The sequence below is a fragment of the Notamacropus eugenii genome, chromosome 5 (genome assembly GCF_028372415.1).
Source record: "Notamacropus eugenii isolate mMacEug1 chromosome 5, mMacEug1.pri_v2, whole genome shotgun sequence".
Lineage (NCBI taxonomy): Eukaryota > Metazoa > Chordata > Mammalia > Diprotodontia > Macropodidae > Notamacropus > Notamacropus eugenii.
Window position 1 is genome coordinate 406,997,673 of NC_092876.1, and position 17,645 is coordinate 407,015,317.

General features: G+C 37.3%; 1 protein-coding gene across 3 annotated transcripts in view; it reads right to left on the reverse strand.

Annotated features, from left to right (window-relative positions):
• Positions 1-17,645, reverse strand: part of REV1 (REV1 DNA directed polymerase) — a 137,348-nt gene that overhangs the window by 71,867 nt on the left and 47,836 nt on the right. For all 3 annotated transcript variants that reach the window (XM_072616814.1, XM_072616815.1, XM_072616812.1), the window contains exons 2-3: positions 15,509-15,572; positions 10,144-10,270 (exon numbers count right to left, since the gene is read on the reverse strand). In XM_072616814.1, coding sequence (XP_072472915.1) covers positions 10,144-10,270; positions 15,509-15,562 — 181 coding nt within the window. In that variant the 5' untranslated portion in view covers positions 15,563-15,572. The remainder of the gene's footprint in view (positions 1-10,143; positions 10,271-15,508; positions 15,573-17,645) is intronic.

Below are 17,645 nucleotides of genomic sequence, written 5' to 3' on the forward strand. Positions count from 1 at the left end.
TTTGGAGGGCATATGGAGTTCGTTATACTCTGATTTTACCCATAATGCCTCAGAAAGCACAATTTAGAGGCTTATACTGTCATTGGTTTTCCAAAATAGTATCTTTTAAAAGTATGTACTAATGAACAATAAGTAGTTTTTAAATAAAGGTAACTACAGTAATACAAAACCCTCAAGACTTTGCTAATCAATTATACAACTCTATTACAAATAGCATGAGTAGGAACTAAGTAACTGTCAGGAGTCCTGGACATAAGGACTGTCTGTCACTTGCTGTCAATGTGACTATGGGTAAGGAACTTATCTCTCAGCTTTAATTTTCCCATCTGTAAAAGAACAGGCTTAAAGGAGATCTAATGTTCCCTTTGAGTTCTGGCATTTGGTGATGAGATTAATGCTGACAATAGAAAATACTTGAAAATATTCCTTCTTTACTTTCTGCAGTTAGAGAAATTAACACTGAGGTAGGGAAAAGCTAAAGTAGATATTCATATTTCAGTATCTCATTTGATCATGAATCAAAGAAGACCTAAATAGTTGAAACACTAACTAATCAAAACTCCTAGGCCATAATTTTTTTTCTATATTTGAAATTTAGAAAAAAGAAATGACAATAAAATTAACTACTAGTAGAGTGTTTTTTAAAAAAATCCATTGATATTTTAGGGCATCATTTTCTTCATCTGTAAAATGAGAGGTTTCAGATGGTAACAGCTTTACAAATACTTCATATATATGACTTCATTTGATCCACAGAATAACCCACTGAGTTAGGTGCTATTATCATCCCCATTTTACATGCAGAAACTGTGGCTAAAAGAGGTTAAATGACTTCTCTGCCCAGGGTCATACAGCTATTAAGTATTTGAGGTAGGATTTGAATTCCAGTCTTTCATACTCCAAGTCTCACATTCCATCCACTAGGTCACCTCACTGCACCTATGATTCCATATAACTAAAACACCTATGATTCTACAAGACTTTACATATGTACTAACACTTTTTAGAAACACTTTTACTAAATTAGAATAAAATAAATGGAATTTTCTGATAAACATCAGTTAATTAACCAAATTACTTAATGATGGAGACGCTCTGCTTATGGAAGTAGTTTTGTTACAAAAACTTATTTTTACTATAGTCTTAATTACCGTACAATAACATTACTATTATAGTAATAAAAAAGGTAAACATCTGACATTCTATCAAGTGGAGGCCTCTACTGAACACCACTTCCAGGCCCTGAAAGCATAATAATTAATATTCTTTATAATGGCTGAGAGGCTTCACTAGGATATCAACATGCCTTCTGAATCAAAGATAATTTAATCACCGTTAGTTTTAGTGTTGTATTTTATAGTAGTCTAGTTCTCTGAGTATGTACTGTAGATAGTCTTTATCACTTTAGGAAAAAAAGAGCATCCCATTCCTCAACTATGACAAGAATTGGGTATAACTCAAAAGCATGTACCCATGAAAACATGTTCCTAAGTATCATAACTCTACAACTTTGTAAATAAAATTGTACTGTAATGAAGCCTATAGCAAAAACAAGTTCTGTGTAACAAAACTATTTCCAGGTCCCCAGGTTTGACACTAAAAAGAGGTCTGAAGATCTGAGTACAATGAAGTCCTTATGAAAAACATCTCTCCTTTGACAATTTCATTCATCATCATACCTCCAACTATTAGGTATTCACAAATCTTTATTTCTAGCCCCAACTACACTCCCAAATTCTAATTTTACAAATTCCAGTTTTACATTTCCAACTGCCATTTGTGATGTTTCACCTAGATTTTCCATGAGTATTTAAACTCATTTACCAAACAGAATTTATCTTTACCTTTCCTATTATAATCTGATTCTCACCCTGACATTCCCAGTTCTGTTAATGACACCACACTCCCTCCTAGTTAGGGTTCAAAATATTACTAATCTTTGACTCCTTATCTTCCACATGTAAGCCATCAAATCAATTCTACTTCTGCAATGTAACTCTCAAAACTTGTCCCCCCCCTTTCCACTGCTAAAACTCTCATTTAGACCCTAAATCACTATCTTAAATAGTTCTCCAGTCTTTTCATCACTACCCAAAAACCTCTTACATACTGCCATTAGATTTAAAAAGAATCTTCAACCTCTAAATCCCCCTAAGAAACCTTCAAAGGGACCCACACCTAACAAATAGATACAAATTCTTTCACATGGTATCAAAAGCTATAAACAATTTTCCCCAAATTACTTTTCCAATTTCATTTTCTATGTCCTTGCCCCTCTTCATATACCCTAAAAACTTTCAGCCAAACGGGACTACTTGTCATTTCCCGACCATAACACCCTGACCTTTCTCATCCTAGTACCTTTGCTTACATTAAACCTATGCATCCTTCCAGGTCCAGTTTATAATTAAAAGGCTTACCTGATTATTTTAGGAGTAATCTCTCCTTCCATTGAAGAATAATATTTAACACACAGCCTTTCACATTCTACTTTGAATAAGTTATCTTTAACTCCCTTCCTTTAATAGATTGTCACCTTCCTAAAAGAGAGGTTCTTTTATTTCTCTCTCTATCTAGGTCTCCCTCTCTCTGAATATAAAAATAGCACACTACCTACGAAGTAGGAATGAAATGCTTTTTTAGGTCTTATTACTTGATTGTTACTTTGTTCTGGTAATATTCATTGTATATGAACAGCAAATACTGTTGAATATCAAAGGCAACATTTGCTCTTCTGAAATATTCCCATATATCTACCGTTCTCCACAATCTTGCAAGGACACTAACAGTGGCCCACGAATCCATACTTGCCAACTTTTTCAGTACTTAAAGATCAATGCATCAACAAGCATTTTATTAAATACCTTCCTAGCACTGTACAAAGCATGGCAGTTACAAAAACAAAATAGTCCTTATCCTAAATGTGCTTAGACTCTACAAGTAAATAGGAGTATGTGTGTGTGTGAGTGTTGAGGGCCAGGGTAGAGTGCGGTTGACAAGATCAGGACAGACTTTCAGGGAAACTGTTCTTTGAGACTGTGCTCATTATCATCCCAAATGGCTCTCCATGCCTCCCAGACATTGCTGTCTCCATGAGACAAACAAGAGAATTACAGAAAACAAGGGATATGTAAAATAGATGCCCTCGAGGCTCACAATCTTTAGGATAAGACTGATTAAATCACTAGGGCAGGAGACAAGCAGAAAGTCAACTAGGCTCGCAGTTTCTGTCTATAAATACCCTGACCCTCAGACCAATAAACGGAGTTGGTCTTTCTTCTTTGCCACATCACCTAGCCGTGTAGGGACACAGGCTGTCCGCTACACGTGTGTGTGTAACACGTACAAAGTAACTGGAGGAGAGGGACCAATCATGGAGGTGAAGAATTAGAAAAAGCATCATACAGAAGCAAAACTTATTAAGGGAAGGAACTATAATGTAGGGATTACAAGTCATGGAGTTCAGGATAGAAAGCATTCCAAGAATAAGGGGTAGCCTATGCAAAGATGTGGAGATGGGAAATGAAATGTTGTGTACAGGCAATAACATGCAGGCCAGTTTGGTTTAAATGCAGCAGTCCAGACAAGCATGACAAGACCTTTTGTCATGCCATGCCTTCGCTCATACCAGAACCACCCTAAACTAAGTTCTTATTTCTTTTTTTTTTAATTAATGCTCAGTTTTCAATATTCACTTTTATCAGATTTTGAGTTCTAAATTTTCCTCCCTCCCCAAGACGGCAAGCAATCAGATATGGGATGTACACGTACAATCACCTTAAACATATTTCTGCATTAGTCATGTTGTGAAAGAAGAATCAGAAAAGGGGAAAACCATGATAAAGAAAATACAAAAAAAAGAGAGAACAGTATGCTTTGATCTACATTCAGACTCCACAGTTCTTTCTCTGAATATGGATAGGATTTTCCATCATGAGCGTTTTGGAACTCTTGTATCACCGAATTGCTGAGAAGAACAAAATCTATCGAAGTCAGTCTTCAAACAATGTTGCTGTTACTGTGTATAATGTTCTCCTGGTTCTGCTCACTTCACTCAACATCAGCTCATGCAAGTCTTTCTGGGTCTTTTCTGAAATCTGCCTGCTCATCACTTGTTGTGGAACAACAATATTCCATGACATTCATTATACCACCGCTTGTTCTGCCATTCCCCAATTAATGGACATCCCCTCAATTTCCAATTCTTTGCCTAGGTTCTTACTTCTTACAGGAGAGCAATGAGCCGTCAATGAGGAGGGGAGAGCGAGAGGGGGAAGAGGGGGGAGAGTGGGAGAGGGAGGGAGGGAGGAGGGAGAGAGGGAGAGAGAAAGGGAGAGAAGGGGAGAGAGGGAGAGAGGGAGAGAGAGGGAGAGAGAGGGAGAGAGGGGGAGGGAGGGAGAGGGAGAGAGAGAGAGAGAGAGAGAGAGAGAGAGAGAGAGAGAATGTTTTTAACTGGAAAAGACAGAATTACCCTGAACTAGAGTGGTTTCTATGTAAGTAAAAAGGAGAGATGCAAGATACATTAAAAATATTAAATCTACAAACTTGGTAACAGGTTAATGGTAGATGGGAAGCAAAAGAGAGTGAAGAATTTCAAATGACTGAGACAGAAAACCCAGTGTGACTAAAAGAATGATAGTGTCCTCAAAAGAAACAGGAATATCAGAGGGGGAGAGAAAAAGGTCTCATAAGTCATTTTAGACCTGCTCAGTTTGAGATCAGCTAGACAAGATGATACAAACTTATGGAGAGCAAGTAGGCACTTTTTTACTATCTCCTTCCTAATTCTAGATAGCAGCTCCTTATTAATCCTATCTGTTTTTTCCTTTTCCTTTACCATCTCAATGGGAGACCGGGTCCAAGGTCCAAGATCAGGACCAAGACCCCTCCCTTGTCATAACAAAAGAGCAGAAACTCAAGTACAAAGAGACCCGAGAGTGGCTTGAAGTGGATAGAAACACAAAACAATTCATTAATATTCTTCCTGCCCAAGAAAAGAGACCTGAAAGACTTTCATCTGAGAATAGAGACAGAACAGGACCTCTCATCAGCAGGAACTCTCACATCTCCATTTCAAGGAGAGAGAAGACACAGTAATAATGGCCTTCAGCACTGTTCTGCCCTCTGAAGAAAAGGTCACAAAGGAGAGTCAACAGAAGGTAAGACTGACTAGATTGGAATGCACTGCAACAAGTTATTGAAGCTTTTTCTTCTAAAGTTCTACCAACCTCACAAAAAATAGGTTTAGTTAATAAGCAGTCCCCGCTGCAAGGACAAATCCTTGCATATAATAGAGAATTCCTCCGCTGGAGAATGCAGAGATAGAAAGGTGCATGCATTGCCATTTGTGCAGAGTATTCTAAGCATCCTAAGCAGAGTTTGCTGGACCACTATGCAACAAGCAACAAAGACAACTATTACAATCAGAACCCATCTAGTATGACTTATCTCAACAGCTCCAAGCCTGCTTCTATGTCTGTTCCCAAAGGTGGGCTCCCATGTGTCACTGGACAAACGAACAGATTATAAATGCTTTGAAGACAGAAGCTATGTTAGCACCTGAGCTCAATGATTAGTAAAAATATATGAATGAATAAGCAAAGAGTTCAAAGATTCCGGTGTGATGGCACAGGGATAAAAACTCAATCCAGCACCAAGATGTGAAGTCCAGTCCCTGGAATGGGGTAGAGGGAGAAAGTAGCAGGCTGTCCAAGGAGAGATAACGGGTGCAGTTCAGAAATAGAGCAGGTCAAAGCTGCAGTGTCAAGTCATAACAGAACCTGCCCCATGAATGGCCTCTGCACTTCTAGCTTGGGCAAGATGAGGAAACCCAGATTCCACGTGCCCCAATTGCTATTAAAAAATGAGGACTGCATATACCTGATGATTCTGGCCTTTCTTTTTTTCTTTGAATTTTTTAACATTTTTATTTGAAGTTGAGTTCCAAATTCTAACCCTCCCTCCCTGAGATGGTAAACAAACAGATATAGGTTATACATGTGCAATCGTGTAAAACATTTCTATACTATTTTGTTTAAGACGGTTCAAATAAAAGAAAAAATGAAAAAAAGTGAAAATTAGCATATTAGCCACTGGTGGTACCTCAGAGTTGTTGTAATTTGCATTTCTCTGATCAATAGTTGAATATTTTTTTTATATGGCCATAGATAGCTTTTATTTATTTGAAAACTTCCTGTTCATATCCTTTGCCCATTTATCAATTGGGGAATGACTTATATTTTTACAAATTTGACTCATTTCTCTACATATTTGAGAATGAGGCCTTTATCAGAGATACTGCTTTCCTTATATTTTTGGTTGCGTGGTTTTGCTTGTGCCAAAACTTTTTAATCTGATATTATCAAAATTTGACCTTTCAATTAGGTTCAAAGCATTTATTTTCACTTGCTAAGTCATTACACAAAGGCTAGCCACCCAGACTTCCAATTCTAGTTACTGCAGAAAAGGAATGTGACTTTGGACAAGCATAGAAATGTTACAATTAAATGATGTAGATGTCCCAGAACATTCATCATAATTACATATGCAAAATTCTATAGGAACATGAAGTTTTACAGCTGTAAAAGATTTTAATATTTAACACATTATCTACCACAAACCCCTTGTTCTATAGTGTTCCTCCTTTTATACAACACTAGAAAGCTAAAAACTGGTAATAGTGTCTCCATTCTAAAATTTGAGGAAATGGGCCTAAAGTCACACACCTACACAAAAACTAGTGTGAAAGGCTTAGAGATGTAGAATTAGAGATATACAATCCTTTTCTGCAATTAAAAAAAATGAGAAATTAATTTCAAATAAAATAGACACCCTTTCACTCATTAAAATGAAAGAGTCTATCAGAGTGAACAATAAAGTGACTACTTTCAAATTAACATACCTGGACTAAACTGGAATAATAGCTGCTTCATTACAAACCTTAATTTCAATCAACTTTTGCCAAACAGACAAAAATAATTAATTCTCAAGCAAAATATTTTACTTGAAATTTCCAACTAAAACCAGAGAATTTTGATAAAGAATTTGGTCCTGGGGCGGAGCCAAGATGGCGGAGCAGAAAGACGCACACACACATAGCTCCGAACCCACAACCCACAGAACGGCTAGAGGGGACCAACTCACGGTGAATTCTGCACCCAGAGGCCACGGAATATTAGAGCGAGGGAGATTTCTGTTCCAGAGAGACCTGCAAACCTCTCGCGGGGGGTCCTTCGCGCTGTGTACTGGGCTCCGGGACTGGGAGCAGAGGGCAGCCCTGCAGCGGCCGCGACACCGTGAGGAAAAGATCCGAGCGGGCTTCGGGGACGGGATCTCCAGCAGCCACGCGGGTCCCTCCATCCACAGAGGGACCTGCAAACCTCTCGCAAAAGGTCCATCGCACTGCAGATGCGGAGCCCAGCCCAGACCTGCGGCGGCCGCGGCTCCGAGAGGTACAGATCCAAGCAGGCTTCAGGGACGGGATATCCAGCGGCGGCACAAGCCCCTCCACCCACAGGTGACGGGGGTCGGTGAGAGAATCTCTTTGGCGGGTTGAGAGGGGAGTGGGGTGCCCCCATGGCTCGGGCCCCCCCGGGAGGTAGAAGCTGAGAGGCGGGTGCAGACAGGGGCTCCCCAAGCAGGCGGGAACATTGAATCCATTGTGGAAGGGCTGTACATAAACCCCCTGAGGGAACTGAGCCTGAGAGGCGGCCCTGCCCCGACCTGACCATCTGAACTTAATTCTCACACTGAATAGCAACCCTGCCCCCGCCAAAAGCCCTAAGGCGGGAGGCAGCATTTGAATCTCAGTCCCCAAACGCTGGCTGGGAGGACCAGGAGGCGAGGTGGGTGTGAGGAGAATATTCAGAGGTCAAGTCACTGGCTGGGGAGAATGCCCAGAAAAGGGAAAAGAAATAAAACTATTGAAGGCTACTTTCTTGGAGAACAGACATTTCCTCCCTTCCTTTCTGATGAGGAAGAACAATGCTTACCATCAGGCAAAGACACAGAAATCAAGGATTCTGTGTCCCAGCCCACCCAATGGGCTCAGGCCATGGAAGAGCTCAAAAAGAATTTTGAAAATCAAGTTAGAGAGGTGGAGGAAAAACTGGGAAGAGAAATGAGAGGGATGAAAGAGAAGCATGAAAAGCAGATCAGCTCCCTGCTAAAGGAGAACCAAAAAAATGTTGAAGAAATTAACACCCTGAAAACTAGCCTAACTCAACTGGCAAAAGAGGTTCAAAAAGCCAACGAGGAGAAGAATGCTTTCAAAAGCAGAATTAGCCAAATGGAAAAGGAGATTCAAAAGCTCACTGAAGAAAATAGTTCTTTCAAAACTAGAATGGCACAGATGGACGCTAAGGACTTTGTGAGAAAGCAAGATATCACAGAACATAGCGAGAAGATTGGAAAAATGGAAGATAATGTGAAATATCTTATTGGAAAAACAACTGACCTGGAAAATAGAATCAGGAGAGACAATGTAAAAATTCTGGGACTACCTGAAAACCATGATCAAAAGAAGAGCCTAGACATCATCTTCCATGAAATTATCAAGGAAAACTGCCCTGAGATTCTAGAACCAGAGGGCAAAATAAATATTCAAGGAATCCACAGAACACTGCATGAAAGAGATCCAAAAAGAGAAACTCCTAGGAACATTGTGGCCAAATTCCAGAATTCCCAGGTCAAAGAGAAAATATTGCAAGCAGCTAGAAAGAAACAATTCAAGTATTGTGGAAATACAATCAGCATAACACAAGATCTAGCAGCCTCTACATTAAGGGATCGAAGGGAATGGAATAGGATATTCCAGAAGTCAAAGGAACTAGGACTAAAACCAAGAATCACCTACCCAGCAAAACTGAGTATAATACTTCAGGAGAAAAAATGGTCTTTCAATGAAATAGAGGACTCTCAAGCATTCTTGATGAAAAGACCAGAGCTGAAAAGAAAATTTGACTTTCAAACACAAGAATGAAGAGAACCATGAAAAGGTGAACAGCAAAGAGAAGTCATAAGGGACTTACTAAAGTTGAACTGCTTACATTCCTACATGGAAAGACAATATTTGTAACTCTTGAAACATTTCAGTATCTGGGTACTGGGTGGGAGTACACACAGACACATGCACACACGCACACATACATAGAGACAGAGTGCACAGAGTGAACTGAAGAGGATGGGATCATATCTTAAAAAAAAAAAAAATGAAATCAAGCAGTGAGAGAGAAATATTGGGAGGAGAAAGGGAGAAATGGAATGGGGCAAATTATCTCTCATAAAAGAGGCAAGCAAAAGACTTATTAGTGGAGGGATAAAGAGGGGAGGCGAGAGAAAAACATGAGGTCTACTCTCATCACATTCCACTAAAGGAAAGAATAAAATGCATACTCATTTTGATAGGAAGACCTATCTCACAATACAGGAGAGTGGGGGACAAGGGCACAAGCAGGGTGGGGGGGAGGATAGAGGGGAGGGCATGGGGAGGAGAATGCAATCCGAGGTCGACACTCATGGGGAGGGAAAGGATCATAAGAGAATAGAAGCAATGGGGGACAGGATAGGATGGAGGGAAATATAGTTAGTCCTATACAACACAACTAGTATGGAAATCATTTGCAAAACTACACAGATTTGGCCTATATTGAATTGTCTGTCTTCCAAAAGGAAGGGGTGGAGAGGGAGGGAGCTAAAGAAGTTGGAACTCAAAGTGTTAGGATCAAATGTAATGTTCTTACCACTAGGAAATAAGAAATACAGGTTAAGGGGTAAAGAAAGCTATCTGGCCCTACAGGACAAAAGAGAAGACGGAGACAAGGGCAGAGAGGGAGGATAGAAAAGAGAGCAGATTGGTCACAGGGGCAATTAGAATGTTTGGGTTTGGGTGGGGAGGGGATAAAAGGGGAGAAAATTTGTAACCCAAAATTTTGTGAAAATAAATGTTAAAAGTTAAATAAAAAAAAAGAAAAGAAAAGAAATAAAAAAAAGAATTTGGTCCTAAACTAATGCAAAAAAACTCTGAAATTGGGCATTTTTCATTAAATTAATAATAGCTGAAGATGAAAGTCTATATTACATCTTCCATTTTATCCAATGTACCCTGGCTACACTAATAACTTAGCTATTAAAAAAATATACAACCTGTGTAGCCATTGACATAGATAGCAACTCCACTAAAAATCGTAGATGGTGTTCCATCCTTCTGCAAAGCAGCATCTGATCGGAACTGCTCCTCCAATTTCTGGACCTTCGCAGCCATGTATCCACCCTAGAATTGGAAAGAAGAAATTGTAGTAGTTACAAATATGTTAGGTTATCTTTTCTTGCCTCTTTTTAAAAAAATAAAATTATATAAAAAGGAAAAACTTTTTTTTTGCTAGTGATCCAAACACATTAAGAACAGTCCAATCAGTTTCAAAAAGGAACACAAAAATCACATAAGAACAAAAGGCATCAATGTAACTTTTCCTTAAAAATAGATTTACCACTGGAAAACCTGATAAAATAAACTTTCCTAATACACTAAAAAGATCTGTTTTTCAAAAATTATTTTTAAAGTACATTTGCCAATTGCATAAAATGTACTACAATGATATTTTTGAGAGACTACTTTGGAAAACAAAAAAATTATATTCTTGTTTGGAATAAGAAGTAAAATAAATATTAAAAATCCATCTCAGTTTACAACAATGTGTATACTGTTATAAACATATTTCATATATGCATGTCTATGCACACATATATGTCTATGCATCTGTACATGTACATGTGTGTGTATATATGTTAATAAAATACAGTATTATCCCAAGATTCAGTACCAGACCTTAAATTATTTGGAAATATAAATGTCTATTTCTATACTTAACAAAAAACCATTACATTTTGGTTATTACATGCAAAGCACTAGAGAAAATACTGGGTATCACAGAAATGAAAGAAAAGCACTGCCCAGGCCCTGACTTCAAGGAATCCATATTCTAAGGGATAAGAATGTACATTTCTTCTTCACAAATAATACAAGATAAACTGAAGGAGAGAGCACTAAATGGAAGGATAAAGAAAGGCTTTCAAGGAGAAGTTATCACCTAAGCTGAGCCTAGGAAAAAGAAGTCAAAGATTTCCAAGAGGTAGAGATGAGAAGGAATTAAACTGCATAGAATGTGGTACTAGCTGATGAGTAAAGATGCGATATAGTAGTTATGGTACCTGGAACTATGGAGATGTCTTCTAGAGTGCTCTGCTAAAAGCAGAAGAAATAATGTCTTGACTTTCCTTAATCATAACTTGTCTTAAAAGGAAGAAGAACCTTGGAAGAACCAAGAAGGAATTACTATTCTCAAACTAATTATCAGTAGCCTAGAAAAATATTTTTTCTATGGAAATGACAGAAAACTTTGGTAGAAGGTTTCATCTTAGAATTTGTGGAAAGGGTTTACTTCAGCGAAAACAGAATAATATGACACATACCCTTGGATAAGCAGATTTTAAAAGGCTCAGAAAAAGAATAGGCAGATTCTTACTGACTAAAATTCTACAGGGGAAGTCAGCACTGGACTAAAAGGAAGCTTTTAAGAATGAAATTCTGAAAACTCACAATGAGAACAATTCTCATGAGGAAAAAGGAGACAATTTTAGAATAAAAAGGAGTGAACAAATGGGGTCAATGAAGCATGGATAACTAAAATAAGGAAGGAGAAAATAAGAGAGTATATTGATGAGTTCAAGTCACTTGGTCCAAAAGATCAGTGACAATCCAACTGGCAGATGCAGTCACCAAATGATACCTTCGTAATAATAGCTAGTGCTTATATAGTGTTGCAAAGGTTTAGAAAATACTTCATATTATCTCATTTGAACTTCACAACATTTTGAAGTAGGTGCTATTATTATTTCCATTTTATAGATGAGGAAATCGAGGATGAAAGATGTAAAGTTGCTTGTTCAGGGTTACACAGTAAACATTATGAGGCAGGATCTGAACTTCCTCTGGCTGTCCCCCATACTTGAAATGTTCTCCCTCCTTTAACTTTTGACTTCGCTGACCTCCTTTAAGTCCCAGCTGAGCCTTTCCCAATCTCTCAATTCCACTGCTTTCCCTCTTAATTATTTCCTATGTATCCTGCAAAGAGCCTCCTTTTTACATATTTGTTTCTTTGTATTCTCCTTTATTAGACTGTGAGCTCCTTAAAGGCAGGGACTGTCTCTTGCTTTTTTTTACACCCCTAAGTACTTAGGAAATTGCCTGGCACACAACAGGCACTTAATAACTATTTACTGATTGACTGAATTTTATCTTTCTGACTTAAAAGTCCAATTTTCTATCCCTTGTGCTAGGTGGGTGCCTAATAGATCACAGAAAACAAGAAAAATAGGGAAGGGAAAATTTAAAACACTTTATTAAAGGGATCATTAATCTAGATTAAGATCTAGAAAAAAAGCAGTGATCCTAAAGAGCCAGCATGATTTTATCAAGAGATCAATCTTGTTTTCCTTTTTTGATAAGGTTACTAAATTAATAATAAATCAATGAAATGCTAAAGACATAGCTCACCCAGATTTTAGCAAAGCTTTTGATAAAATCTCATACTATTCTTGTGGATAAAATGGAGAGAAATGAGCAGGGGAAGTGGGGGAGGAGGCAGGAATAATAAGATGATTTATATCTTCACTATTAGAAAGGATATCAGAAAGAAAAGGGAACAGACTTCTTTTTCTTGAACCTAAAGAACAAAACTAGGACAAACAGGTAGAAAAATTATAAGATAACTAGTTCTTTTGGTTCCCAGAAGCTGGGGACCGCCAAATACCACTAGCTCCTTTTATGTTGGGAATTTTAGTAAATTAATAATCCTATCACCTCAGAAGAACAGAAGGTGGGAATTTCACATGAATGATGCCTCTTTCGAGTCAAGTTATGAGACTGTATAATAAATTTATCTCATTTTTTTTATTCAATCATTTCCATCATGCCTGACCCTATTTGGGATTTTTTTGGCAAAGATACTGGAGTGGTTTGCAATTTCTTTCTCCAGTTCATTTTAGAGATGAGAAAACTGACATGCCCAGAGTCACACACTGTTAAGTATCTGAGTCTAAATTTGTACTCGTTTGTACAAATTTGTAATAACTCCAGGCCCAGCACTCTAGTGAATCACCTAGCTGCCCATTTGTAGTGTCCCCAAGAGAATGCCCCTCATTTCCTATCGGAATCATAGTAAACACAATATCAATATCATAAGAAATAAAGATCATAATGTTTAGACTCATGGTCTAACAACCAATATTCTGTTTCTCACATTATAAATTAAGTATGTTTTGTGGGATGGTATGACTGTGTAACTTAGTAAATCTCAAATGGTATGAACCTACAAAGATCCCTTGCTTCCCTCAATAACCAGTTACTGAGTGAGCCAACATTCATGAATTTACCTAAACCTTTTCTGAACCTATTTTTAGACTGTACCATTTAGAGTTTCCTAAGTTTACTAATTGCTCTATAAAAGAAGTATTTTCTTTCAACCTTTGAAATAGTGCTTCCTAATTTTAGCACCTCCAGATTCTGTCCATAAATATCCTATCAAATTCCAAACATTACCCAGTATGTGCAAGGTACAATGCTAATCACTGTGTTAAATGATTAAGACTAGACTTTACCTCTTTCTATTACAATATACTTTGTCTTTTCCTAACTACAAAATATAAACTATAAAATTATCATGCTAGCTAATAACCTATACCAAATGCTTTAGCCACACTAGGCACTGAGACTCATTCTTTAAAAGTAATCTTGAGATGTCATGTGCATTTTGTTTTTCCTTTTTTTTCCAATGGGAGGAGGGAGAGAGGAAATAGATTTTTGTTTTTTGTAATAATCTTAACATTAAGGCTATCCAATGTTTATAATCAAGGTTCTTCAAAAAGAAATTTTATTCTTCTTATAAAAGAAAAATTATCAAAGTTAATGGCACATCTAGGAAAAATGGATAATTTTACTCAATATATATATATTAATGGATCACATAAAAATGAAGTTATATTTAAAGAAAGCCAACTTTTCAATGAACACAAAAAATTTTTTAAATTATAAAACATACCCTTATCATATGAAGCACCAAGTACTGATACTTACATTACTAACAGAGAGAGAGCAATAAATGTAGTATATAGAGTACTGGCTTTGGTATAAAGAAGAGCTGGGCTTAAGTCTTCCTTTCAAGATATACTGGCCGTTGCTTTCAAGATATACTAGCTGTCCAACTACAAACATGTAGTTTAACTTCTCACTATGCCCAGGTAACTAAAAGTTATAGTCAAGTGCAGATTTGCAACAGTGAATGGAATTTCTACAAGTGTTCCTTGTACTAATAAAACCACAGATACAGATCTTCTAATTCTCCTCCCTCCTCTCACCAAAAAAATACTCTTACCTTTGCTAAAAAAAAAAAAAAAAAAAATCCTAAAATCTACACAACCCCAAATTCACCAATTTAGATTCATTCAGGTTATGAACTGTCCTCTTTTAAAATGCGAAAACCTTTAGGAAAGCAATAGGGAAATATGAGTGAATTTAATCAGTGATTTGAAATTACATAACTGTGAGATTATTTTAATGGAAGAAGAAAGATAATTTTAGAACACTGCCTGAGTAGTTGTAAAGGGCTCAGGAAGGACCTAAGGAAAAAGTAAAGAAGATGCAAAGGCTAGACCTAACACTATAAGATTGGCTCTAGATCAAACTACACCAAACACCCTAACCTCCCTACCCATTCATCCTGAGTGAAAAAGAGTCAGTGAAGACAATAGGCTTCTAGTAGGTAGTTAGGCCTAAGTCTCTATCTCCCAGAAATTACGTGACCTTGAAGAAACTTGAAACTTAACCCCGCCTTGGAGTGCCACCTCAGCATACTGCATGCCAAATAAGGTTCTGAGCATTGCGTTAGCTTTTTATTGGTTGTTTTACTACTTCCTTGTTCCTTATTTCTAAGGTAAATTGGGAGTAATGGCCAGCAGGGAGGGTGGGGGATTTCTCCTGAGGACTACATAATTTTTGTTTTTGCCTTCAGCAAGCGCCTCACTCTCCTGGTTACTTATCAGAGAGGAGATGCCCTTTCTGGTGAGATCGTAATAAAATCTTGCTGCTTTGCTTCCACCTTAAAAAGTCTCTGATTTTCATTTGAGTCAGTGGTCTCTGACCCACACCATCCCCTAAAGAGCTCACTGTATAATGTGAGATGAAGGTGGTTACTGGGAGGGAGGGAGGGAGGGAGAGCGGAAATAGCCTATGACACATTATGGCCTATATTCAGAATGGCTTTACAAGAATTTTATGACTCCCATCATTTCCTCTTTCCTGACAAGGATTAGCAGCATTTCAAAAGGCAACCAAGTCTTTTACTTTTAGATCTTTCAAAGAATTACCCTTGATTAAGAACAGAAGTCTTAGAAACTCAGGAACAAAGTAAAATAGTTTAAGAGTAGTTACAAAATAAATTGTACGTAAACACACCCATTTCCCCCAGCCGTCATTTTCATGTCGTTTCCTCCATCCACCTCGCCTCATACTGGAGGTTCTGCATAAGAAAAGAAAAGAATTAATATTAATATGGTAATATTCATCACCATTTTTACTGATGTTTCCTTACTGCTCACAAGCAGGTAGTATAAAACAAAAATTAAATTTTGATTCAACAATTCAACAAAGTTTAACATGCAATTATTAAGTAGGATGTTTCAAAAGAATTCCTCCTTCACCACCATCCTGCACCTCCCAACTTAAAATACAATCAAAACCCCACTTGGAGAATTTTCTTCAAGTAATATGAAAAGTTACCATCCTATGTTTACTAAAAAGCATTGGGGAACTATGAATTATATATCACTTCACAGATTACAAATTGTATTCTTCATAACAATTTTGGGAAGTAGAAGTGCAAAGTAGTATTATCCTCATTTTATAGTAAAGGAAACTAAGACTTAGAAAACTTGTAATCTGCCCACATTCATATGGTTGCCAGGTCTTTTAAATCTAAATCCAGTGCTCTTCCCATATGGGTGTTATGTTCTGTTTTCAGTGTTCAAATCAAATGAAACTATGGAGTAACTTCTGAGAAATTTTGATTGAATGGTATACCTTAAACAGAAGGAAATTAAAAGAAATGGAACAAAATAAAGCTATATACACATTTTCTCTGACCTAGTTCCTTTCAAATGTTTTAAATTTCAATTGGTCCCTTAAGACCTGGAGTATCCTTCCAAGGCTTTGCTCCTAGCCCTCTTCTCTATACCTTGTCTAGGGGTTTGAATAACTAAAATTATTTCTAAGTAAATGACTCCCAAAATCTATATAATTCAGAATTAATCTCACTTCTATGCTCCAATTCCCCAGTAGCAACTACCTACCAGACACTACCACTTAAATGACTCATTGGCATCTCAAATCCAATTCTTCCCTCTTCCAAACTCCCTTATTCTTTTGAGGATATCAGTATTCTTCCAGTCCAGGCCTGCTCAACCTGCAGCCTGTGGGATATTTACAGCCCACAGCCCCTTGTGGCACACCAAAAGATTTCAGGAGGCCTGCAAAAAACAGAGGATAACAACAGAGAACAGTATCCTCTTCATTTTTTGTGGGCCACCCAAAATCCTTTGGCAGGCCACAGGTTGTGCAGGCTTATTTTACAGTCACTCAGGTCCACAACCAGTAATGTTCAACTCTTTCTTTATATACCCATACTTCCATTCATGTCAGTTGTCAATTTCTGAAGACTTGATTTCCACAATATCTTTCATCTGTTTCTCTACTCACAGACCACAACTCTACTTCAGGCCTTTATCATTTCTCTTCTAGATCTAATAATCTGCTAATGGGTCTCTCTGCTACCAGTGTCTCCTTTTTCCAATCTATCTTCCACACAACTGCTTAAGTACAAGTTTTACCATGTCACTCTCATAATTCAAGAAATTTTAATTTTTTTTTTTACTGACTCCAAGATAAAATAAAAGCTCCTTGGCTACACAATTATTGTCCTCATACAAACCTGAAGCCAACAGACCTATTCTGACAAATATAGTATTAAAACAGATAATAAAAAACAGATTTGACTTCAGTTGTGAATTTTTCAGATATGAATGCTAGCAAGGCTGAAGGAAAAAAACTAAAATGAAACATTAAAGTGTTAAGTTCATTGTACTCATCTGAAGACTTGTGGACATTAGTTTCTTAAACACTGAGAAACAGAAGTTTTTGGGGTTTTTTTTGTGATTTACATAATCTTGTATAATTGTTTTTTCATGTACTTGAAGAAAAACATCTAGTTGAAATGAGTTTCCTCACATCCATGAAATATACTTTTATTTGATGGCTCTCTATTATTTAATTAATTTATTTTTCAGTTTCCAACAATCACTTCCGTAAGTTTTAAATTTTCTCCCCCTCTTTCCCTGAGACAGCATACAATCTTATATGGGTTCTACACATACATTCTTATTAAACATATTTTCACGTTAGTCATGTTGCATAGAAGAGATAAAACAAATGAGAGGAATCATGAAAAAAAAAACATAAGACAAGAGAAAACAGTCTGCTTCATTTTGCATTCTGATTCCATAGTTCTTTCTCTGGATGTGAAGGCATTTTGTATCAA